Source organism: Pristiophorus japonicus, chromosome 4, assembly GCF_044704955.1.
Source record: "Pristiophorus japonicus isolate sPriJap1 chromosome 4, sPriJap1.hap1, whole genome shotgun sequence".
NCBI lineage: Eukaryota > Metazoa > Chordata > Chondrichthyes > Pristiophoridae > Pristiophorus > Pristiophorus japonicus.
In genome coordinates this window covers 290,686,736-290,705,047 of record NC_091980.1, presented here as the reverse complement: position 1 = coordinate 290,705,047, position 18,312 = coordinate 290,686,736, and the positions used below count along the sequence as shown (strand labels likewise).

At 46.4% G+C, this 18,312-nt stretch overlaps 1 protein-coding gene across 1 annotated transcript in view; it reads left to right on the top strand.

Annotated features, from left to right (window-relative positions):
- LOC139262380 (cation channel sperm-associated auxiliary subunit beta-like) overlaps nt 1-18,312 on the top strand; it is an 85,840-nt gene that overhangs the window by 16,325 nt on the left and 51,203 nt on the right. The window contains exons 2-3 of the mRNA XM_070877566.1: nt 6,655-6,799; nt 8,292-8,443. Coding sequence (XP_070733667.1) covers nt 6,655-6,799; nt 8,292-8,443 — 297 coding nt within the window. The remainder of the gene's footprint in view (nt 1-6,654; nt 6,800-8,291; nt 8,444-18,312) is intronic.

Here is an 18,312-nt window from a genome sequence, read left to right as displayed (position 1 = left end):
GGATCAATCGCATTAATAGGCGTCGTCTACAGACCACCTAATAGTCGAAGGAAGGTGGAGGAGGAAATATGCAGGCACATTAGGGAAATGAATATAAAACATAAAATAATAATTATGGGGGATTTCAACTACCCTGATATTAATTGGACAGAAGAGGTAGGTAAAGGGGATAAGGGAATGGAGCTCCTACAATGTGTACAGGACTCCTTTCTAACCCAATATGCAAAAATCCCAACAAGGGAGGATTTGCTATTGGATCTAGTGACATTATCTAGATAGCGAACCCAATGAGCATATTCCAGCTGGAGCCTCTGATCAATGGCCAATCTGACAATGCCTCAATTGCTTTCACACTGGCACTGGATGATGAGCTGCAAACAATGGACCATTTGCTCCGCTGCCAACACCTGACTGAGTGCTGTAATGACTTTGCCAAAGACAATGATAATGTCAAGGTGACAGGGAAGAGTTTGAAGATATGATACGGTGCTGAGCAGGCAAGTTATTTAGAAACATAGGGGCCAAGTTTCGGCCTGAGTTGCTCCTGTTTTTTTGGAGCAACTGGTTTAGAATGGAGTATCTTAGAAATTTGAATTCTCGGCATTTAGTTTGCTCCAGTTCTAGTCAGTTAGAACAGTTTCACTTTGGAACAGAATTTATTTTTCAAAAGGGGGCGTGTCCGGCCACTTACGCCTGTTGTCAAAGTTTAGGCAGTGAAAACTTACTCCAAACTAACTTAGAATGGAGTAAGTGAAGATTTTTGTAGGTTCGAAAAAACCTTGTCTACACGTTAGAAAATCAGGCGTGGGTTACAAATTAGGCGTAGGGAATGGGGGGGGTGGTGGCTTAAAGGGAAGTTTACAAACATTAAACACTTCAGTTTTACAAATAAAGAGTCATAGAAACATAGAAACATAGAAAATAGGTGCAGGAGCAGGCCATTCAGCCCTTCTAGCCTGCACCGCCATTCAATGAGTTCATGGCTGAACATGAAACTTCAGTACCCCCTTCCTGCTTTTTCGCCATACCCTTTGATCCCCCAAGTAGTAAGGACTTCATCCAACTCCCTTTTGAATATATTTAGTGAATTGGCCTCAACTACTTTCTGTGGTAGAGAATTCCACAGGTTCACCACTCTCTGGGTGAAGAAGTTTCTCCTCATCTCGGTCCTAAATGGCTTACCCCTTATCCTAAGACTGTGACCCCTGGTTCTGGACTTCCCCAACATTGGGAACATTCTTCCTGCATCCAACCTGTCCAAACCCGTCAGAATTTTAAACGTTTCTATGAGGTCCCCTCTCACTCTTCTGAACTCCAGTGAATACAAGCCCAGTTGATCCAGTCTTTCTTGATAGGTCAGTCCCACCATCCCGGGAATCAGTCTGGTGAATCTTCGCTGCACTCCCTCAATAGCAAGAACGTCCTTCCTCAAGTTAGGAGACCAAAACTGTACACAATACTCCAGGTGTGGCCTCACCAAGGCCCTATACAACTGTAGCAACACCTCCCTGCCCCTGTACTCAAATCCCCTCGCTATGAAGGCCAACATGCCATTTGCTTTCTTAACCGCCTGCTGTACCTGCATGCCAACCTTCAATGACTGATGTACCATGACACCCAGGTCTCGCTGCACCTTCCCCCTTCCTAATCTGTCACCATTCAGATAATAGTCTGTCTCTCTGTTTTTACGACCAAAGTGGATAACCTCACATTTATCCATATTATACTTCATCTGCCATGCATTTGCCCACTCACCTAACCTATCCAAGTCACTCTGCAGCCTCGTAGCATCCTCCTCGCAGCTCACACTGCCACCCAACTTAGTGTCATCCGCAAATTTGGAGATACTACATTTAATCCCCTCGTCTAAATCATTAATGTACAATGTAAACAGCTGGGGCCCCAGCACAGAACCTTGCGGTACCCCACTATTCACTGCCTGCCATTCTGAAAAGTACCCATTTACTCCTACTCTTTGCTTCCTGTCTGACAACCAGTTCTCAATCCACGTCAGCACACTATCCCCAATCCCATGTGCTTTAACTTTGCACATTAATCTCCTGTGTGGGACCTTGTCGAAAGCCTTCTGAAAGTCCAAATATACAACATCAACTGGTTCTCCTTTGTCCACTTTACTGGAAACATCATCAATAATAAATGATAAATACATCAATAAATCAACCAATAAATCAATCAAAAAAAATTAATAAAAAATTAAAAAAAATTAAAAAATCAATAAATAAAACATATTCTAGTTACCGACTGCAGCACCGGGAGTCCTCCAACAGCGTGCTGGGACGGCCCCCCCAGTGTGTCTCTGTCAGTGTCTCTATCTCTCTGTCTGTGTTTCTGACAGCGAAGGGAGGGGGAGAAGGGGGTGGGAGGGGGAGAAGGGGGGTGGGAGGGGGAGAAGGGGGGGTGGGAGGGGGAGAAGGGGGGGTGGGAGGGGGAGAAGGGGGGAGGGGGAGAAGGGGGGTAGGAGGGGGAGAAGGGGATGGGGGTGAGAGGGGGAGAAGGCGGGTGGGAGGGGGAGAAGAGGGGTGGGGGGAGAGGGGGAGGAAGGAGGAGAGAGGTAGAGGGGGGTGGGGTGGGGGGAGGAGGGGGTGGGGTGGGGCGGAGGAGGAGGAGTGGGTGGGGTGGGGGGGAGGAGGAGGTGGGGGTGGGAGGAGGGGGAGAGGCGGGGGGGAGGAGGAGGGGGGTTGGGGGAGTGGGTGGGGGGGGAGGAGGGGGTGGGGGGGTGGGAGGAGGAGAGGAGGGGTGAGGAGAAGGGGGAGGAGAGAGGAGGGAGGGAAGGAGAGAGAGGAGGGAGGGAAGGAGAGAGAAGGGAGGGAGGGAAGGAGAGAGAAGGGAGGGAGGGAAGGAGAGAGGAGGGAGGGAAGGAGAGAGGAGGGAGTGAGGGAAGGAGAGAGGAGGGAGGGAGGGAGGGAAGGAGAGAGGAGGTAGGGGAAGGGAGGGAAGGAGAGAGGAGGTGGGGGAAGGGAGGGAAGGAGAGAGGAGGGAGGGAGGGAAGGAGAGAGGAGGGAGGGAGTGAAGGAGAGAGGAGGGGGGGAGGAAGGGAGAGAAGGAGGATGAACGGCCGGGTCCAAGACTTCGGGCTGGATTTACAGGTAGGTGGCATCGGGTATCGGGTGGGGTGGGGTCACGGAGGTCCGGGGGGGGGTGGGGGGAAGAGTCGCGGTGGTCCAGGGAGGGGGGAGCGGAGGTTGGGTCGCCGGGGGGGGGGCGGGGTTTGGGTCGCCGCGGGGGGGGGGGGCGGGGGGAAGCAGAGGTCAGAGGTCGAGTCGCGGAGGTCCGGGGGGGGGCCGTGAGAGCGGGGGTCGGGTAGGGTCCGGTCGGGTGGGAGGAACCTTATCCATGCAGCCCCAGTGAGGCCATTCGGCCAGGGCTAGGGGCTGCGTGCTTCGGGCCCCTCCCACAGTTTTGGGCGCCTGGAGCTACTGCACATGTGCGCCCACTGTAGCGCGCATGTGCAGAGGTCCCGGCACTGTTTTCAGCGCAGGGACCTGGCTCCGCCCCCTACAGCTCATGCTGCTCCGTGCCCAGCTCCAGAGGGCCTGCAGGGAGCCGGAGAATAGGTGAGTTTTTTTTTTAGGCGCACTTTCTGACGCGTAAAACGGGCATCCAGGAAACGGCGCAGCCCGAAACTTGGGCCCATAGAAACATGGAAAATAGGTGCAGGAGCAGGCTATTTGGCCCTTCGAGCCTGCACCGCCATTCAATAAGATCATGGCTGATCATTCCCTCAGTACCCCTTTCCTGCTTTCTCTCCATACCTCTTGATCCCCTTAGGTTGTAAGAGCCATATCTAACTTCCTCTTGAATATATCCAATGAACTGGCATCAACAACTCTCTGCGGCAGGGAATTCTACAGGTTAACAACTCTCTGAGTGAAGAAGTCTCTCCTCATCTCAGTCCTAAATGGCCTACCCCTTATCCTAAGACTATGTCCCCTGGTTCTGGACTTCCCCAACATCGGGAACATTCTTCCCGCATCTAACCTGTCCAGTCCCGTCTGAATCTTATTTGACATAGATCAATTAGAAACATAGAAATTTACAGCGCAGAAGGAGGCCATTTTGGCCCATCGCGTCTGCGCCGGCGACAAAGCCACACGGCCATCAGTCAGCAGCTCTGAAGGTTACATATAAACCTATGAACAATGAACAATGGCAGAAAGGTAAAGAGCACCCAGCCCAACCAGTCCGCTCTTCACAACTGCAACATCCCTTACACTTAAACATTCTACATTCCACCCCAATGTGATCTCCTGGGAGAGGCAAAAACCAGATAAAAACCCAGGCCAATTGGGGAAAAAAATCTGGGAAAATTCCTCTCTGACCCATCCAGGCGATCAAAACTAGTCCAGGAGATCACCCTGGCCGTATTCGATTCCCTGCAGTACTTACCATCGTATCTGTGCCAGCCAACAAGAGGTTATCCAGTCTAATTCCAATTCCCAGCTCTCGGTCCATAACCCTGCAGGTTACGGCACTTTAAGTGCATATCGAAGCATCTTTTAAATGTGGTGAGGCTTTCTGCATCCACCACACTTCCAGGCAATGAGTTCCAAACCCCCACAACCCTCTGCATGATGAAGCTCCCCCTCAAATCCCCTCTGAACCGTCCACCAACCAGCTTAAAATTATGCCCCCTCGCAATTGACCACTCCACCAATGGAAATAGGCCTTTGCTATCCACTATATCCAGGCCCCTCAAAATGTTGTATGCCTCAATGAGGTCTCATCTCAACCTCCTCTGTTCCAATGAGAACAAACCCAGCCTATCCAATATGTCTTCATAGCTAAGAGTCTCCATTCTAGACAGTATCCTAGTAAATCTCCTCTGCACCCTCTCCAGTGCAATCACATCCTTCCTATAATTCGGCGACCAGTACTGCATGCCATACTCCAGCTGTAGTCTAACCAGAATATTATACAATTTAAGCATAACCTCCCTGCTCTTGTATTCTATGCCTCGGCCAATAAAGGCAAGCATGCCTTACGCCTTCTTAACCACCTTATCCACCTGGCCTGCTACTTTCAGGGATCTGTGGACAAGTACTCCAAGGTCCCTTTGTTTATTTATGCTATTAAGTAGCCTACCACTTAATGTGTATACCCTTTCCTTATTAGCCCTCCCAAAGTGCATTACCTCACACTTCTCCTAATTAAATTTCATTTACCACTGTTCTGCCCATCTGACCAGTAGATTGATATCCTCCTGCAGTCCATGACTTTCCTCTTCATTATCAACCACACAGCTAATTTTAGTGTCAGCTGCAAACTTCTTAATCATACTCCCTGTATTCAAATCTAAATCATTGATATATACCACACAAAGCAAGGGACCCAGTACTGAGCCCTGCAGAACCCCACTGGAAACATCCTTCCAGTCACAAAAACATCCATCAACCATTACCCTTTGTTTTCTACCTCTAAGCCAATTTTGGATCCAACTAGCCATTTTACCCTGGATCCCATGGGCTTTAACCTTCGTGACCAGTCTACCATGTGGGACCTTATCAAAAGCTTTGCTAAAGTCCATATACACTACATCATACACACTACCCTCATCGACCCTCTTGGTTGCCTCCTCAAAAAATTTAATCAAGTTAGTCAAACACAATCTTCCCTTAACAAATCAGTGCGGACTGTGCCTAATCAATCCTTGCCTTTCCAAATGTACATTTATCTTGTTTTTCAGGATTTTTTCCAATAATTTTCCCACCACTGAGGTTAAGCTGACAGGCCTGTAATTACTCGGCCTATCCCTTTCTCTCTTCTTAAACAAGGGTACCATATTGGCAGTCCTCCAGTCCTCCGGCTCCATGCCCAAATCCAAAAAGGACTGGAAAATGATGGTCAAGGCCTCTGCTATTTCCTCACTTACTTCGCTCAACAGCCTGGGATGCATTTCATCTGGGTCTGGGGACTTATCTTTTCAAAGCTGCTAAACCCCTTAATACCTCCTCTCTCACTGTTTATTTCATCCAGAATTTCACACTCCTCCTCAATAGCAGTATCTGCATCGCCCCTTTTCTTTGTGAAAACAGATGCAAAGTATTCATTAAGAACCATACCAACATCTTCCGCCTCCACACAAAGATTACCCGCATAGTCTCTAATAGGCCCTACCCTTGAGAAGTTACTGAACTAAATGAGCAGTCTCCAATACAACAGCTTATATTACAGAAATTATACATTTTATTATTCTCCTTGGTATATCAGAAACAGCAGTCACTTCATCTGAACCACCTCTTAACATATATTGATCTTTGTCATTGGGCTGTGTTCGGCAACTATTGCCGAGTGGATGGATCCTCAAAGCACTACTGTCATGGTTATCAGTAAAAGCTTTCTGCCCTCCCATAACTCTCCATTGTCACTAATCGAATGAAAGTCTCCTGTCTCTGCAGGCTGGTAGGACCTAAATTTACACCATTTCAGTTAGTTCCAGGTGTATATGGTACAGAAAACAAAACTGCTCAGGATTGGCACTAAACTGACGATTTTATTCAGAGTGGACACAAGAATGGCTAATAATACGTAACAACAATGAGCTTACTTCTTGAAAAATATGTCTTTTTACTTTTAATTTATGTTCACCCTATTGTCTTGTTTATAATCAGTAATTAAGCAATTTCCTCTTTTCAGGTGTGGCATTCAAAAGATGGAGGCAATTCATTTAATATGTTACTTAAATTGAAAAATGATTACGTTAAAAACATAATTACATGCCCTCAAAATCATGCTGTGATCTTCTTAACTGTCTTAAAGAATGTCTATTACACCAGACCAGGTAAAGTTACATTTAAATATCCTTTTTACTACTAGTAACAAAAAAAAATATATATATATATATGAGGGGAAATTTTCTTCCGTGTTGTATCTGGGGAACACTCAGTTTCCAGATAGTGATGGAGATTGAGGCTCATTGTATTGGATCTCTAGCTCCATTGCTGGCCTGGGATTTCCTCAGTTTCCCTAAAGTTACACCACTGGCTTGAGCCTGGAGTTGGCACAGGCCCGGCATATTACTATAATGAGGCAGCGGGGATGTTCCCAGCCTTCTGCATCCTTTTCTTTCTTGTCGACCCATTGGGCACCCAAGCAGAGGAACATCTCAAGAAACCTGGAATTAAAACTGTGGAGTTCTGGGGCAGTTTGAAGTTTGAAGAAGTAAGTCCTGTATTTACAAATTTTTACTCCATCCCCAGAATGATCTTTGAGCCTTCGAACTCTTAGGCTGCTGCTGGAGAGCGACATAAAGTTCTAATGCTGGCGGCCAGCAGCATATTGCGTTCCTGGTATCACACCTTGTAATGTATGCACCTGTGAGTATGCTCACAGGTTTGTAGAGCCATCACATCTCTTACTTTGTACTTGAGGATGAAATGATTCTCTGATGACTCTGGTTGCATGCAATTCTTACAGTAGCATCTCATGGCTTTCAACAAAAGAGTTGTTGAGTTATGAGTGGCTTAGCCAGTCACGTGATGTCCACAAGACTCAATAAAACCCCAGCCAGTTGGGTTCAGGGGATCCACGATGAGGCAGGTTGTGAGCCTGGTGGATGAACTGATAATGTGTAGTGTGATTGTTAAACCTTTGCTAATAAACCAATTAGTCCTTAATAGCAATGTGTTGCCATGAATTCTTAAGCAAAGAACCCATGAAGCAAATACATTACACACCCATCCAATCCCAAAATAACAGCCTGTCAGGGGTGGCCCAGCACTGTCTGAAACCGAATAGTGTTCTAAGACAGAAAATTCTGGGCACATGCTCATGAAATGTGTTATTTCGAGAAACATATGTTTTTTAAATTCATTGCAATTTTGTCACAAAGCACGAGAGTTATGGGTACATTAGGTTTGTTGGTGGGGTTGTACGTACATTTCTAACTCTGTGCTGTTTGAGGGTCAGAATAATTTGGCAACAGTCCCTGTAATTCAGCTGAAGCATGATGTTAAAGGTCCTGCAGAAGTAGTGTTACAAATTTGGATCATCAGCCTTTGTGGGCTCTGAAAGGACAATTGTTGTTAACTTATTTTGCTCTCACTTTTGGCTGAGATTGAAGCTTCAGGGAATATTACTCACTTTTTATTTGGTATGGGAATGAGAAAGGCCATGTGAATAATTTCATGACATCATAATGTCAAAACATCTTAAAGGGGCATCATCCCATGTAACTTTCCTGCAAAATGGCATTTATCAGCACCAAGGTATAGCTGAGCTGTCTCTCACCTAACACTGACATTGTTCAGATATATTTTTGTTTTGTACCAAAGGTTTGACCAGATATGCCAAACTTGCAGTTCAGCTAGAAGGGCTGTCGACTTTGATCTGTGACCATTTGGGGACATTAATGAAGATAAGCCTTAACAAAACTAGTTTGACTGGTCTGAGTGCGACAATTGTTCCCACTGACTATTTAATCAGGGTAAGTTTTCAATTCTATTATGAGTATCTTCACTATCATTATTTAAAAATCTCTGTGAAGAAATAGGATTTTCTGCCTTTCATTTTATTTAGTTTCATGTAGCTAGGGTTCATATGAACATTGCTATTTCTTCTCTTGAGTTGGAAGGTTAAGACACTCGAGGGCCAGTAATGCATTCCTCATGTTAGCTGCATTTGTAGACCAAGAGGCTCGCCTGGTGATGCAAGATCAGCTAATTTCCAATTTTTGACATTGCTCCTAATGCATTGCACATGATGTCTTAGGGGAATGGTGAGTTCTTGGGGGCTGGATTTTTGAAAATAATAGCCCTTTGTGCTACACTTAAACTAGTTGCAACAAATGTTTGGGTGCAGAATCTCTGCATTCAACAAATAATATTTGGAGATCCTACTGTACGAAGCCCTATATCAACAGGTCGTACTATTTTAATGTAATAGCAAACTTTACCTCCAAGTCCCTTTGTTCTTCTGCAGCAGTGAACCTACTTCCATTTAAAGTTTAATTATTGCTTTTATGTTTTTTTTAAACCAAAATGTATCACCTTCCACTTACTGATATTAAATCCCATCTGCCACTATTACGCCCATTTACCTCCCCCCTCCCCCTTATTAGTATCCCATTGCAGCTTCCTTTGGTCCTAAATTTAGATGTGGCCCCAGTACAGACCATGTGGGACACCACTACCCATTTACATTTAAAAACGTTTTTTTTAATTCATTCACGGGATGTGGGTGTCGCTGGCAAGGCCAGCATTTATTACCCATCCCTAATTGCCCTTGAGAAGATGATGGTGAGCCACCTTCTTGACCTGCTGCAGTCCGTGTGGTGATGGTACTCCCACAGTGCTGTTAGGGAGGGAGTTCCATGATTTTGACCCAGCGACGATGAAGGAATGGTGATATGCATCTAAATCAGGATGGTGTGTGACTTGGAGGGGAATGTGGAGCTGGTGGTATTCCCATGTGCTTGCTGTCCTTCAACTTCTAGGTGATAGAGGTCGCAGGTTTGGGAGGTGCTACCGAAGAAGCCTTGAGTTGCTGCAGTGCATCTTGTAGATGATATACACTGCAGTCATGGTACGCCGGTGGTGGAGGAAGTGGTGAATGGGGTGCCAGTCAAGCGGGCTGCTTTGTTCTGGATGTTGTCGAGCTTCTTGAGTGTTGTTGGAGCTGCATTCATCCAAGCAAATGGAGAGTATTCCATCAGAGTCCTGACTTGTGCCTTGTAGATGGTGGAAAGGCTTTGGGGAGACAGAAGATGAGACAGTCTTTGCAGAATACCCAGCCTCTGACCGGCTCTTGTTGCCACAGTATTTATGTGGATGGTCCAGTTAATTTCTGGTCATTGGTGACCCCCAGGATGTTGATGGTAGTGGATTTCACAATGGTAACGCTATTGAATGTTAAGGGGCAGTAGTTAGACTCTCGCTTGTTGGAGATAGTCATTGCCTGGCACTTATGTGGCACGAATGTTACTTGCCACTTATAAGCCCAAGCCTGAATGTTGTCCAGGTCTTGCTGTATGCGGGCATGGATTTTCTGAGGAGTTGTGAATGGAACTGGAGTAACTGAAGATGGTTGGGCCTAGGACACTGCCCTGAGAAACTCTTGCAGCAAAGTCCTGGGGCTGTGATGATTGACCCCCAACCACCACAACCATCTTCCTTTGTGCTAGGTATAACTCCAGCAAGTGGAGCGTTTTCCCTCTGATTCCCATTGACTTCAATTTTGTTAGGGCTCGTTGATGTCACACTCTATCAAATACTTCCTTGATGTCGAGGGCAGTCACTCTCACCTTACCTCTGGAATTCAGCTCTTCTGTTCATGTTTGGATCAAGGCTGTAATGAGGTCTGAAGCCAAGTGGTCCTGGCGAAACCCAAACTGGGCATCAGTGAACAGGTTATTGGTGCGTAAGTGCTGCTTGTTAGCACTGTTGGCCACACCTTCCGTCACTTTGCTGATGATTGAGAGTAGACTGATGTGGTGGTAATTGGCCGGATTAGATTTGTCCTGCTTTTTGTGGCCAGGACATACCTAAGCAGTTTTCCACATTATTGGATATATGCCAGTATTGTAGCTGTACTGGAACAGCTTGGCTAGAGGCACGGCAAATTCTGTAGCACAAGTCTTCAGCACAACAACCGGGATGTTGTCGGGGCCCATACACTTTGTTGTATTCGTGCATTCAGCCCGTACTTGATATCACGTGGAGTGAATCGAATTGGTTGAAGACTGGCTTCTGTGATGGTGGAGACCTCAGGAGGAGGCCGATATGGATCATCCACTGTGCACTTCCGGTTGAAGATAGTTGTAAGCACTTTAGCCTTTTCTTTTGCACTCGTGTGCTGGTCTGCGCCATCATTGAAGATGGGGATATACATGGAGCCTCTTCCTCCCGTTAATTGTTTAATGGTCCACCACGATTCATGACTGGATGTGGCAGGACTACAGAGCTTTAATCTGATCCATTGGTTGTGGGATCGCTTAGCCTTATCTATAGCATGCTGCTTCTGCTTTTTAGCGTGCATGTAGTCCTGTGTTGCAGCTTTCCCAGGTTGGCACCTCATTTTCATGTACACCTGGTGCTGCTCCTGGCATGCTCTTCTGCACCCTTCGTTGAACCAGGGTTGGTCCCTGGGTTTAATGGTAATGGTAGAGTGAGGGATATGCCGGGCCACGAGGTTACAGATTGTAGTGGAATACAATTCTGCTGCTACTGATGGCCCACAGCGCCTCATGAATGCCCAGTTTTGAGCTGCTACATATCTGTTCTGAATCTATCCCATTTAGCATGGTGGTAGTGCCACACAACACGATGGATAGTGTCCTCCTTGTGGTGCTACCGAGCCACTCTTGATGACGGACATTGAAGTCCCCACTCAGAGTACATTCTGTGCCTTTGTTACTCTCAGTGCTTCTTCCAAGTGGTCTTCAACATGGAGAAGTACTGATTCATCAGCTGATGGAGGGTGGTAGATGGTAATCAGCTGGAGATTTCCTTGCCTATGCTTGTCCTGAAGCCATTAGACTTCATGGTATCCGGAGTCAATGTTGAGGACTCCCAAGGCCACTCCCTCCCGACTGTATACCACTATGCCGTCACCCTTGGTGCGTCTGTCTTGCCGGTGGGACAGGATATATCCAGGGATGGTGATGGAGGAGTCTGGGACATTGGCTGAAAGGTATGATTCTGTGAGTATGACAATGTCAGGCTGTTGCTTGACTAGTCTGTGGGAGAGCTCTCCCAATTCTGAAATACTACCCTTAACCACTATTCTCTGTTTTCTTCTTTCCAACCAATTTTTCATTCAATTTGTATTCTTCCTTTAATTCCATGGGCTAGAACCTCCACTTTGTTTGCATGCTTAACACCCACTTAATGCCCATTTTACCACTGAAATGACGTATAACGCCCATATATCGCCCATTTTGGCACAAAATGGAAACTGACGGGCATTTTTAGGAAACTTATCGCCGAGCGTTACTTTCCCCATGTGCTTAATGCCGAGAAAAAATATTACTGCCCACTTCTTTTGGGCGGAATCATCAGAATGGGCGAAATCAATGCCCATAATATCGCCCAGCATTACTTTTCGCAAGGAATTAATGCCGAGATTCAATAATACCACCCGCTCACTTTTTTTTGTCATAAATAGCATATTTGGCAAAACTAACGCCCAGGAGATCGCCCACCGTCACTTTCACCACCTCGCACACATATCGGCCACAATATTGCTCGCCGAAAAAACCACCCAGAAAAAGTGGAACTGTTCTGAACGAACGCCAGCGGTGTGGCTGGTATTTTTAAAATCGCAGGTCGCTTCATTCAAAAGGCTGCCTCAACTTCGGGGAAGTTTGCATTGACTCTGGAGTTCTTCTCAAGTGAAGTGAACATCTCAACAGACATATTTTCAGGCTCTGGACTATTGGGGCTTTACTCCAGGTGTATTTTAGTGAGGAAATCATTGCTTCTGATCAATCGCTATTATACTTTCAATGCAATGGGGCCACCAAACAATAACTGTGCTTAAGCAGCGCTTCAGATATCTTGACCACTCAGGAAGGGAACTACAATACAACCCTGAGTAAGTAGGTAAATTCGTGGTCGTATGCTTGATGCTGCACAATTTGGCTATCATGTGGGGCCTAGAATTGCCAGAAGGCACTGATGTTCCACTTCAGGAGAGAGAGGAAGAGGACGATGAGGGGCTGGACGCTGACCTAGGGCCAGACAATCAGGCTGACTGTGCAATCATGCCCATGACCCTCTCCAGACCACAGGAAAGAGCCTGTGGTGGCTACATAGCTGCAAGACTCTTATGTGAGGAGCTGAAATCTGAATGATTTGCCTGAAAGAGCATTGATGTGAGTGACAACGCTGACACACTGCTGTGTGTGTGCAGCTCAGACATCAATGGTGCCCATCACCTTGGTGCCAGTTAAAGTTTACATTGATTGATGTTAAGTTGTATTTAACCCTTTCATGTTAAGGAATCACCAGTGTCCAGCTATCTGAGACAATGCGCATCAAGGTTATGTTCAATAAAAAAAATGTTATGCCAACATTGGTCTGAAATCATAAGTATCACAGGCAATAACACCCAACCCCCGCCACACCACATTTTTTCCACCATTGACATCAATCAAATGTTCATCATGTCCAGCAACACAGAATACAAAGGCAAAACAGGAGGGGGGTCTCCAGCCCCCATACATTACAACAAATTGCATTCACTCAGATGGAGATATAACACAGCCATCACCTGCGGACATGCACCTCATTTTCCTTCCACCCCTCCCTTTCTTCTCCCCACCTCTACCCCTTCCCCTCCTCACTCCATGGCACCTGGCCGAGGAGCTGCTCAGGTGGTGCCTCATTGGGAGGGATGAAGGCAGATCTGGTCATTGCACTGGTACGGAAGTGGGGGCTGCCGAGGGGGCAACATTCTCTGATGCAGACCTTGGTCCTTGCTCTCATCTGTCGTTCGTAGTGGTGGTGCGGAACCTAGGGGTGGAGTGCTGCGCTCGGGGACTACTTGGAGGCCTGTGTCAGCAGTGTTCCTGGTTATCGCATCCAGGGCCTCCGCCATCCATGGAATGTACTTGGTCATGGTAGCCAGCTGTCAGGATATGCCCCCAAATGCTTCGATGAGCTGGTCACCAATGTCTATAGTCCTCCTGGACAACTGTACTATCTCTCCGCTGTCATGTGGCACTCGTGGAACAGACCTGCCACATCCACGAGACCTCCGCGTGGTCGGCGCCGTCTTGGGGACAAATGGGGTGCCTTGTGGCAAGGTGCTTGGGCCTGGTACTTCCAGAGTGGAGCTGGGAATGACCGGAGGATCACTAGATAGCCTTGGGGTGGAATGGCTTCTGGAACGTGGCAATGCAGGTTCCTCAAAGTCCACGCTCTCATCCATGGAGAACAGACCTAGCGGATTGACAGGCGAGAATCGGAGCTCCTCAGCACCAGATGTTGGATCTTCCGGAGAGTCGGGCTCCGCGCCCCCACCTTTTAGCCTCTGTGGTCTTGCCTTGAGACGCACTGCTGGCTGAGCTGCAAAATTCAAAAATCATTGTAGACATCACATTTCATGACCATCAACACATTTGCATTGCAATGATTTCCATTAGGCCATCATTATTTCTATGACAATTTTAGAGATCATCTATCATATATGATTGTTGGGATATGAGTGGGTGTGGCATCTATTGACTTCACATCACGCAATGGTGTAAGCTTTACTCGCGTGGCATCACTTCAGGGTCTGCAGATGCATCTGTGGTTGTCCTGGGGTGCTTCCCCATGAGTGCGAGCACCCGCTCCTCCATGTCAGTGATGTCGCTGGTGACTGGTAGCCCCCCACCAGTTCGCCTCTGCACGGACCTCATCATCGATAGTTTCTTCTGTACAAGGTGACAGGATGACATGGCATGAGATCATTGCATGATATCATTGCTAGGTACTGTCACAGAGACTGATACAACACATAACCGACAGATGTAATCATGATTATTATGAAAATTATCATTCTATGAGGTTTGTCAAGCTCAGTCATCCCTTTTGAAATCTGTGCTGTCTACTGCAAATAATGATCTCTTTATCAGATGGGTGGTAATTTCATCCTTAATTAAAAGCTCTAAAGTTTTCGCTACCACAGGGCCTCAGTAATTTCCTTCCTCATCTCATGTTTTTTGTGGTATACATCAATGATCTAGACTTGAATATAGGGGGTATGATTAAGAAGTTTATAGATGATACAAAAATAGGCTGTGTGGTTGATAATGAGGAAGAAAACTGTAGACTGCAGGAAGATATCAAACAACTGGTCAGGTGGGTAGAACAGTGGCAAATGGAATTTAATCCAGAGAAGTGTGAGGTAATGCATTTAGGGAGGGCTAACAAGGAAAGCGAATACACATTAAATGGTAGGGCACTGAGAAGTATAGAGGAACAGAGGGATTTATTATTAGAAAACATTGAATTGTTTGTCGATTGCTCTTACGAAATACACTTGTTCTTAAATATTGTAAAAATCCATTTATCTGGTCACCTGTTTACAATTTGTCATGCTAAAAGCAAATGGGCTAATTGCTAAACATCGCTGCATACAGGAAAATTCGCTTTAAATTTTCAGACTTTATTATTTCTAACAGAGACAAACAATACATTAGAAAGCACGTACAACAGATACAATTCCTCAGTTTGTTAAATACATGTTGTGGTAGTTACTAAATTACATCTTGTGATAGGAGTCATCTTGAATATTGAACTTATTATTAGGTTTGTGGCTTCTTGCGTCAGTTTGTATAGCTGTCCAATCTGTTCTTCACTGAAGCCGTTTAGTTTATTTGTTGTTCGTTGGGCTCCTTAGTGGACCTTCTGTGTTGGATGCATCACACTCTCCATAGTTTGTGCCTGTAGTACATCTGCATATACCTCCCACTCCTCCATGAACCGCTGGGCTTCCTGCACGCCGGCTCTCTTGTTTCTCCTGAACAGAGGGATCTTGGAGTGCATGTCCACAGATCCCTGAAGGTAGCAGGTCAAGTGGATAAGGTGGTTAAGAAGAATTACGGAATGCTTGCCTTTATTAGCTGAGGCATAGAATATAAAAGCAGGTGGGTTATGCTTGAACTGTATAAAACACTGGTTAGGCCGCAGCTGGAGTACTGCGTGCAATTCTGGTCACCGCATTACAGGAAGGACATGATTGCACTGGAGATGGTACAGAGGAGATTTACTAGGATGTTGCTGGGAGTGGAGAATCTTAGCTATGAGGACAGATTAGATAGGCTGGGTTTGTTCTCATTGGAACAGAGGAGGCTGAGCGCCTAGATATAGTGGAGAGAAAGGGCCTATTTCCCTTAACAGGGGGCTCAACAACCAGGGGGATTAAATTTAAAGTAATTGGTAGAAGGTTTAGAGGGGAGTTGAGGGGAAATTTCTTCACCCAGAAGATTGTGGGGGGTCTGGAACTCACTGCCTGAAAGGGTGGTAGAGGCAGAAACCCTCACCACATTAAAAAGTACTTGGATGTGCACTTGAAGTGCCATAACCTGCAGGGTTATGGACCTAGAGCTGGAAAGTGGGATTAGGCTGGATAGCCTCTTGTTGGCCGGCGCAGACACAATAGGCTGAAATGGCCTCCTTCCGTGCTGTAAACGTCTATGATTCTATGATTCTATGATGGTCTCTCTCAGGATCCTAGGATGTATCCCATTGGGCCCTGGTGCTTTGTTTCCTTCAGGCCAGTGTTGTCCAAATATCGATGACTAGCCACGTATGTAGCTATGGCAAAACGCTTTAGCCACATGCACTAATTTTAGTAACAAATGTTTTGTGCACAATATTGGTATTTGATGTATATATTTATTTAACAAACATCTACCACCATTCAGAGTGGAACATTAAACTTTGAAATTCTCATATGAATCTATCAGACATGGAGGCTTATAAGCTGGATATAGCCACGACACGGGCAGTGTTATGGCCTAACGATGTTAAGTTGCACCACCTCAAAATGGTTTAGGCAGCACACAAAATTCTTGCTCACTCCTCATTAGCATGCTTATAGTTATGATTTCAGCACTAAAACTGCTGCTCATTGGCTTAACGCTCAACAGGTGGACCAATGTCGGGGTCAGTCTAATTCTCAGTCATGTCTGGTGTAAAGTCCTGACCCTGCAGTACAAACTTACACGAGGCACATGCTGAAGTTAAGGTCACTCTGGACCTGCACCTTTATCTCACAGCTCTCGAGTGCCACACTTTCCTGAGACCTGCCTTTATATACCTGTGTGGAACAGGTATGCAGTGTCTCCTGCAAGTGCACCCCTGGTGGTAAAGTATGCTTGTGGTTACAGGTCATATCTAGTTACAGTCATGTATAGCATGGTAAGATACAGTTATATACAGTAGTGTGAGATACATGACATCACCCTCCCCCAAGGTCTTATTGTTTTTATAGATTCAGTTTCTCAGGTGGAGCGTCTTAGTTGTGGTTCAGTTGTTTGCCTTGGTGCCTTTCGGTGTGATTGCTGGTATCTCACCTGGACTGTCTGTTTCGTTCAGTATGATTGCTGGTATCTCGCCTGGTCTGTCTATTGAGACTGCCCCTTCCTCAGGTTGTTCCCTCTGTCTGTCCACCAGGTGTGGTGTGAGTTCCACATTGTAGTCTGCCTCTGGTTCTGCAGTGTTGTTGGTGAATCTACTTTTTACTTGGTCTTCATGTCTCCGGCAGGTTTGGCCATTGTCCATTTGTACAACCAGTAGCCTGTTTCCTTCCTTGCCTGTTACTGTCCCTGCAAGCCATTTGGGACCCCTGCCATTGTTTAGCACAAACACTTTGTCCTCTATCTCATTCCATCTCCCCCTCGAATTTCAGTCATCGTACTCAGTTAGCTTCCGGGGCTTTGCCTCAACAATTTCATGCATGTCTGGGAGGATTAACGAGAGCCTAGTCTTTAAGGTCCATTTCATCAATAGTTGCGCGGGGGGAACCCCAGTCAATGAATGCGGACGAGATCTGTATGCCAGCAGCAGTCACGACAGACGGCTCGGCAGCGCGGGACCTTGGATTTTTAGCATGCCTTGTTTAACGATTTGCACTGCTCGCTCCGCCTGGCCATTGGAAGCCGGCTTGAACGGTGCCGTCTTAACGTGATTTATGCCGTGGTCAACTATAAAATCTTGAAATTCTGCGCTGGCGAAGCACGGACCATTATCACTGACCAATATGTCAGGAATTCCTTGCATTGCAAACATGGTTCTAAGGCTCTCCACAGCAGTGGAGGTGGTGCTCGAGTTTAAAATGGTGCACTCGATCCACTTTGAAAATGCATCGACGACTACGAGGAACATTTTGCCCATGATACAGGTACAGCAGGCGATTAAGAAAGCAAATGGCATGTTGGCCTTCATAGCGAGGGGATTTGAGTACAGGGGCAGGGAGGTGTTGCTACAGTTGTACAGGGCCTTGGTGAGGCCACACCTGGAGTTTTGTGTACAGTTTTGGTCTCCTAACTTGAGGAAGGACATTCTTGCTATTGAGGGAGTGCAGCGAAGATTCACCAGATTGATTCCCGGGATGGTGGGACTGACCTATCAAGAAGGACTGGATCAACTGGGCTTGTATTCACTGGAGTTCAGAAGAGTGAGAGGGGACCTCATAGAAACGTTTAAAATTCTGACGGGTTTGGACAGGATGGATGCAGGAAGAATGTTCCCAATGTTGGGGAAGTCCAGAACCAGGGGTCACAGTCTAAGGATAAGGGGTAAGCCATTTAGGACCGAGATGAGGAGAAACTTCTTCACCCAGAGAGTGGTGAACCTGTGGAATTCT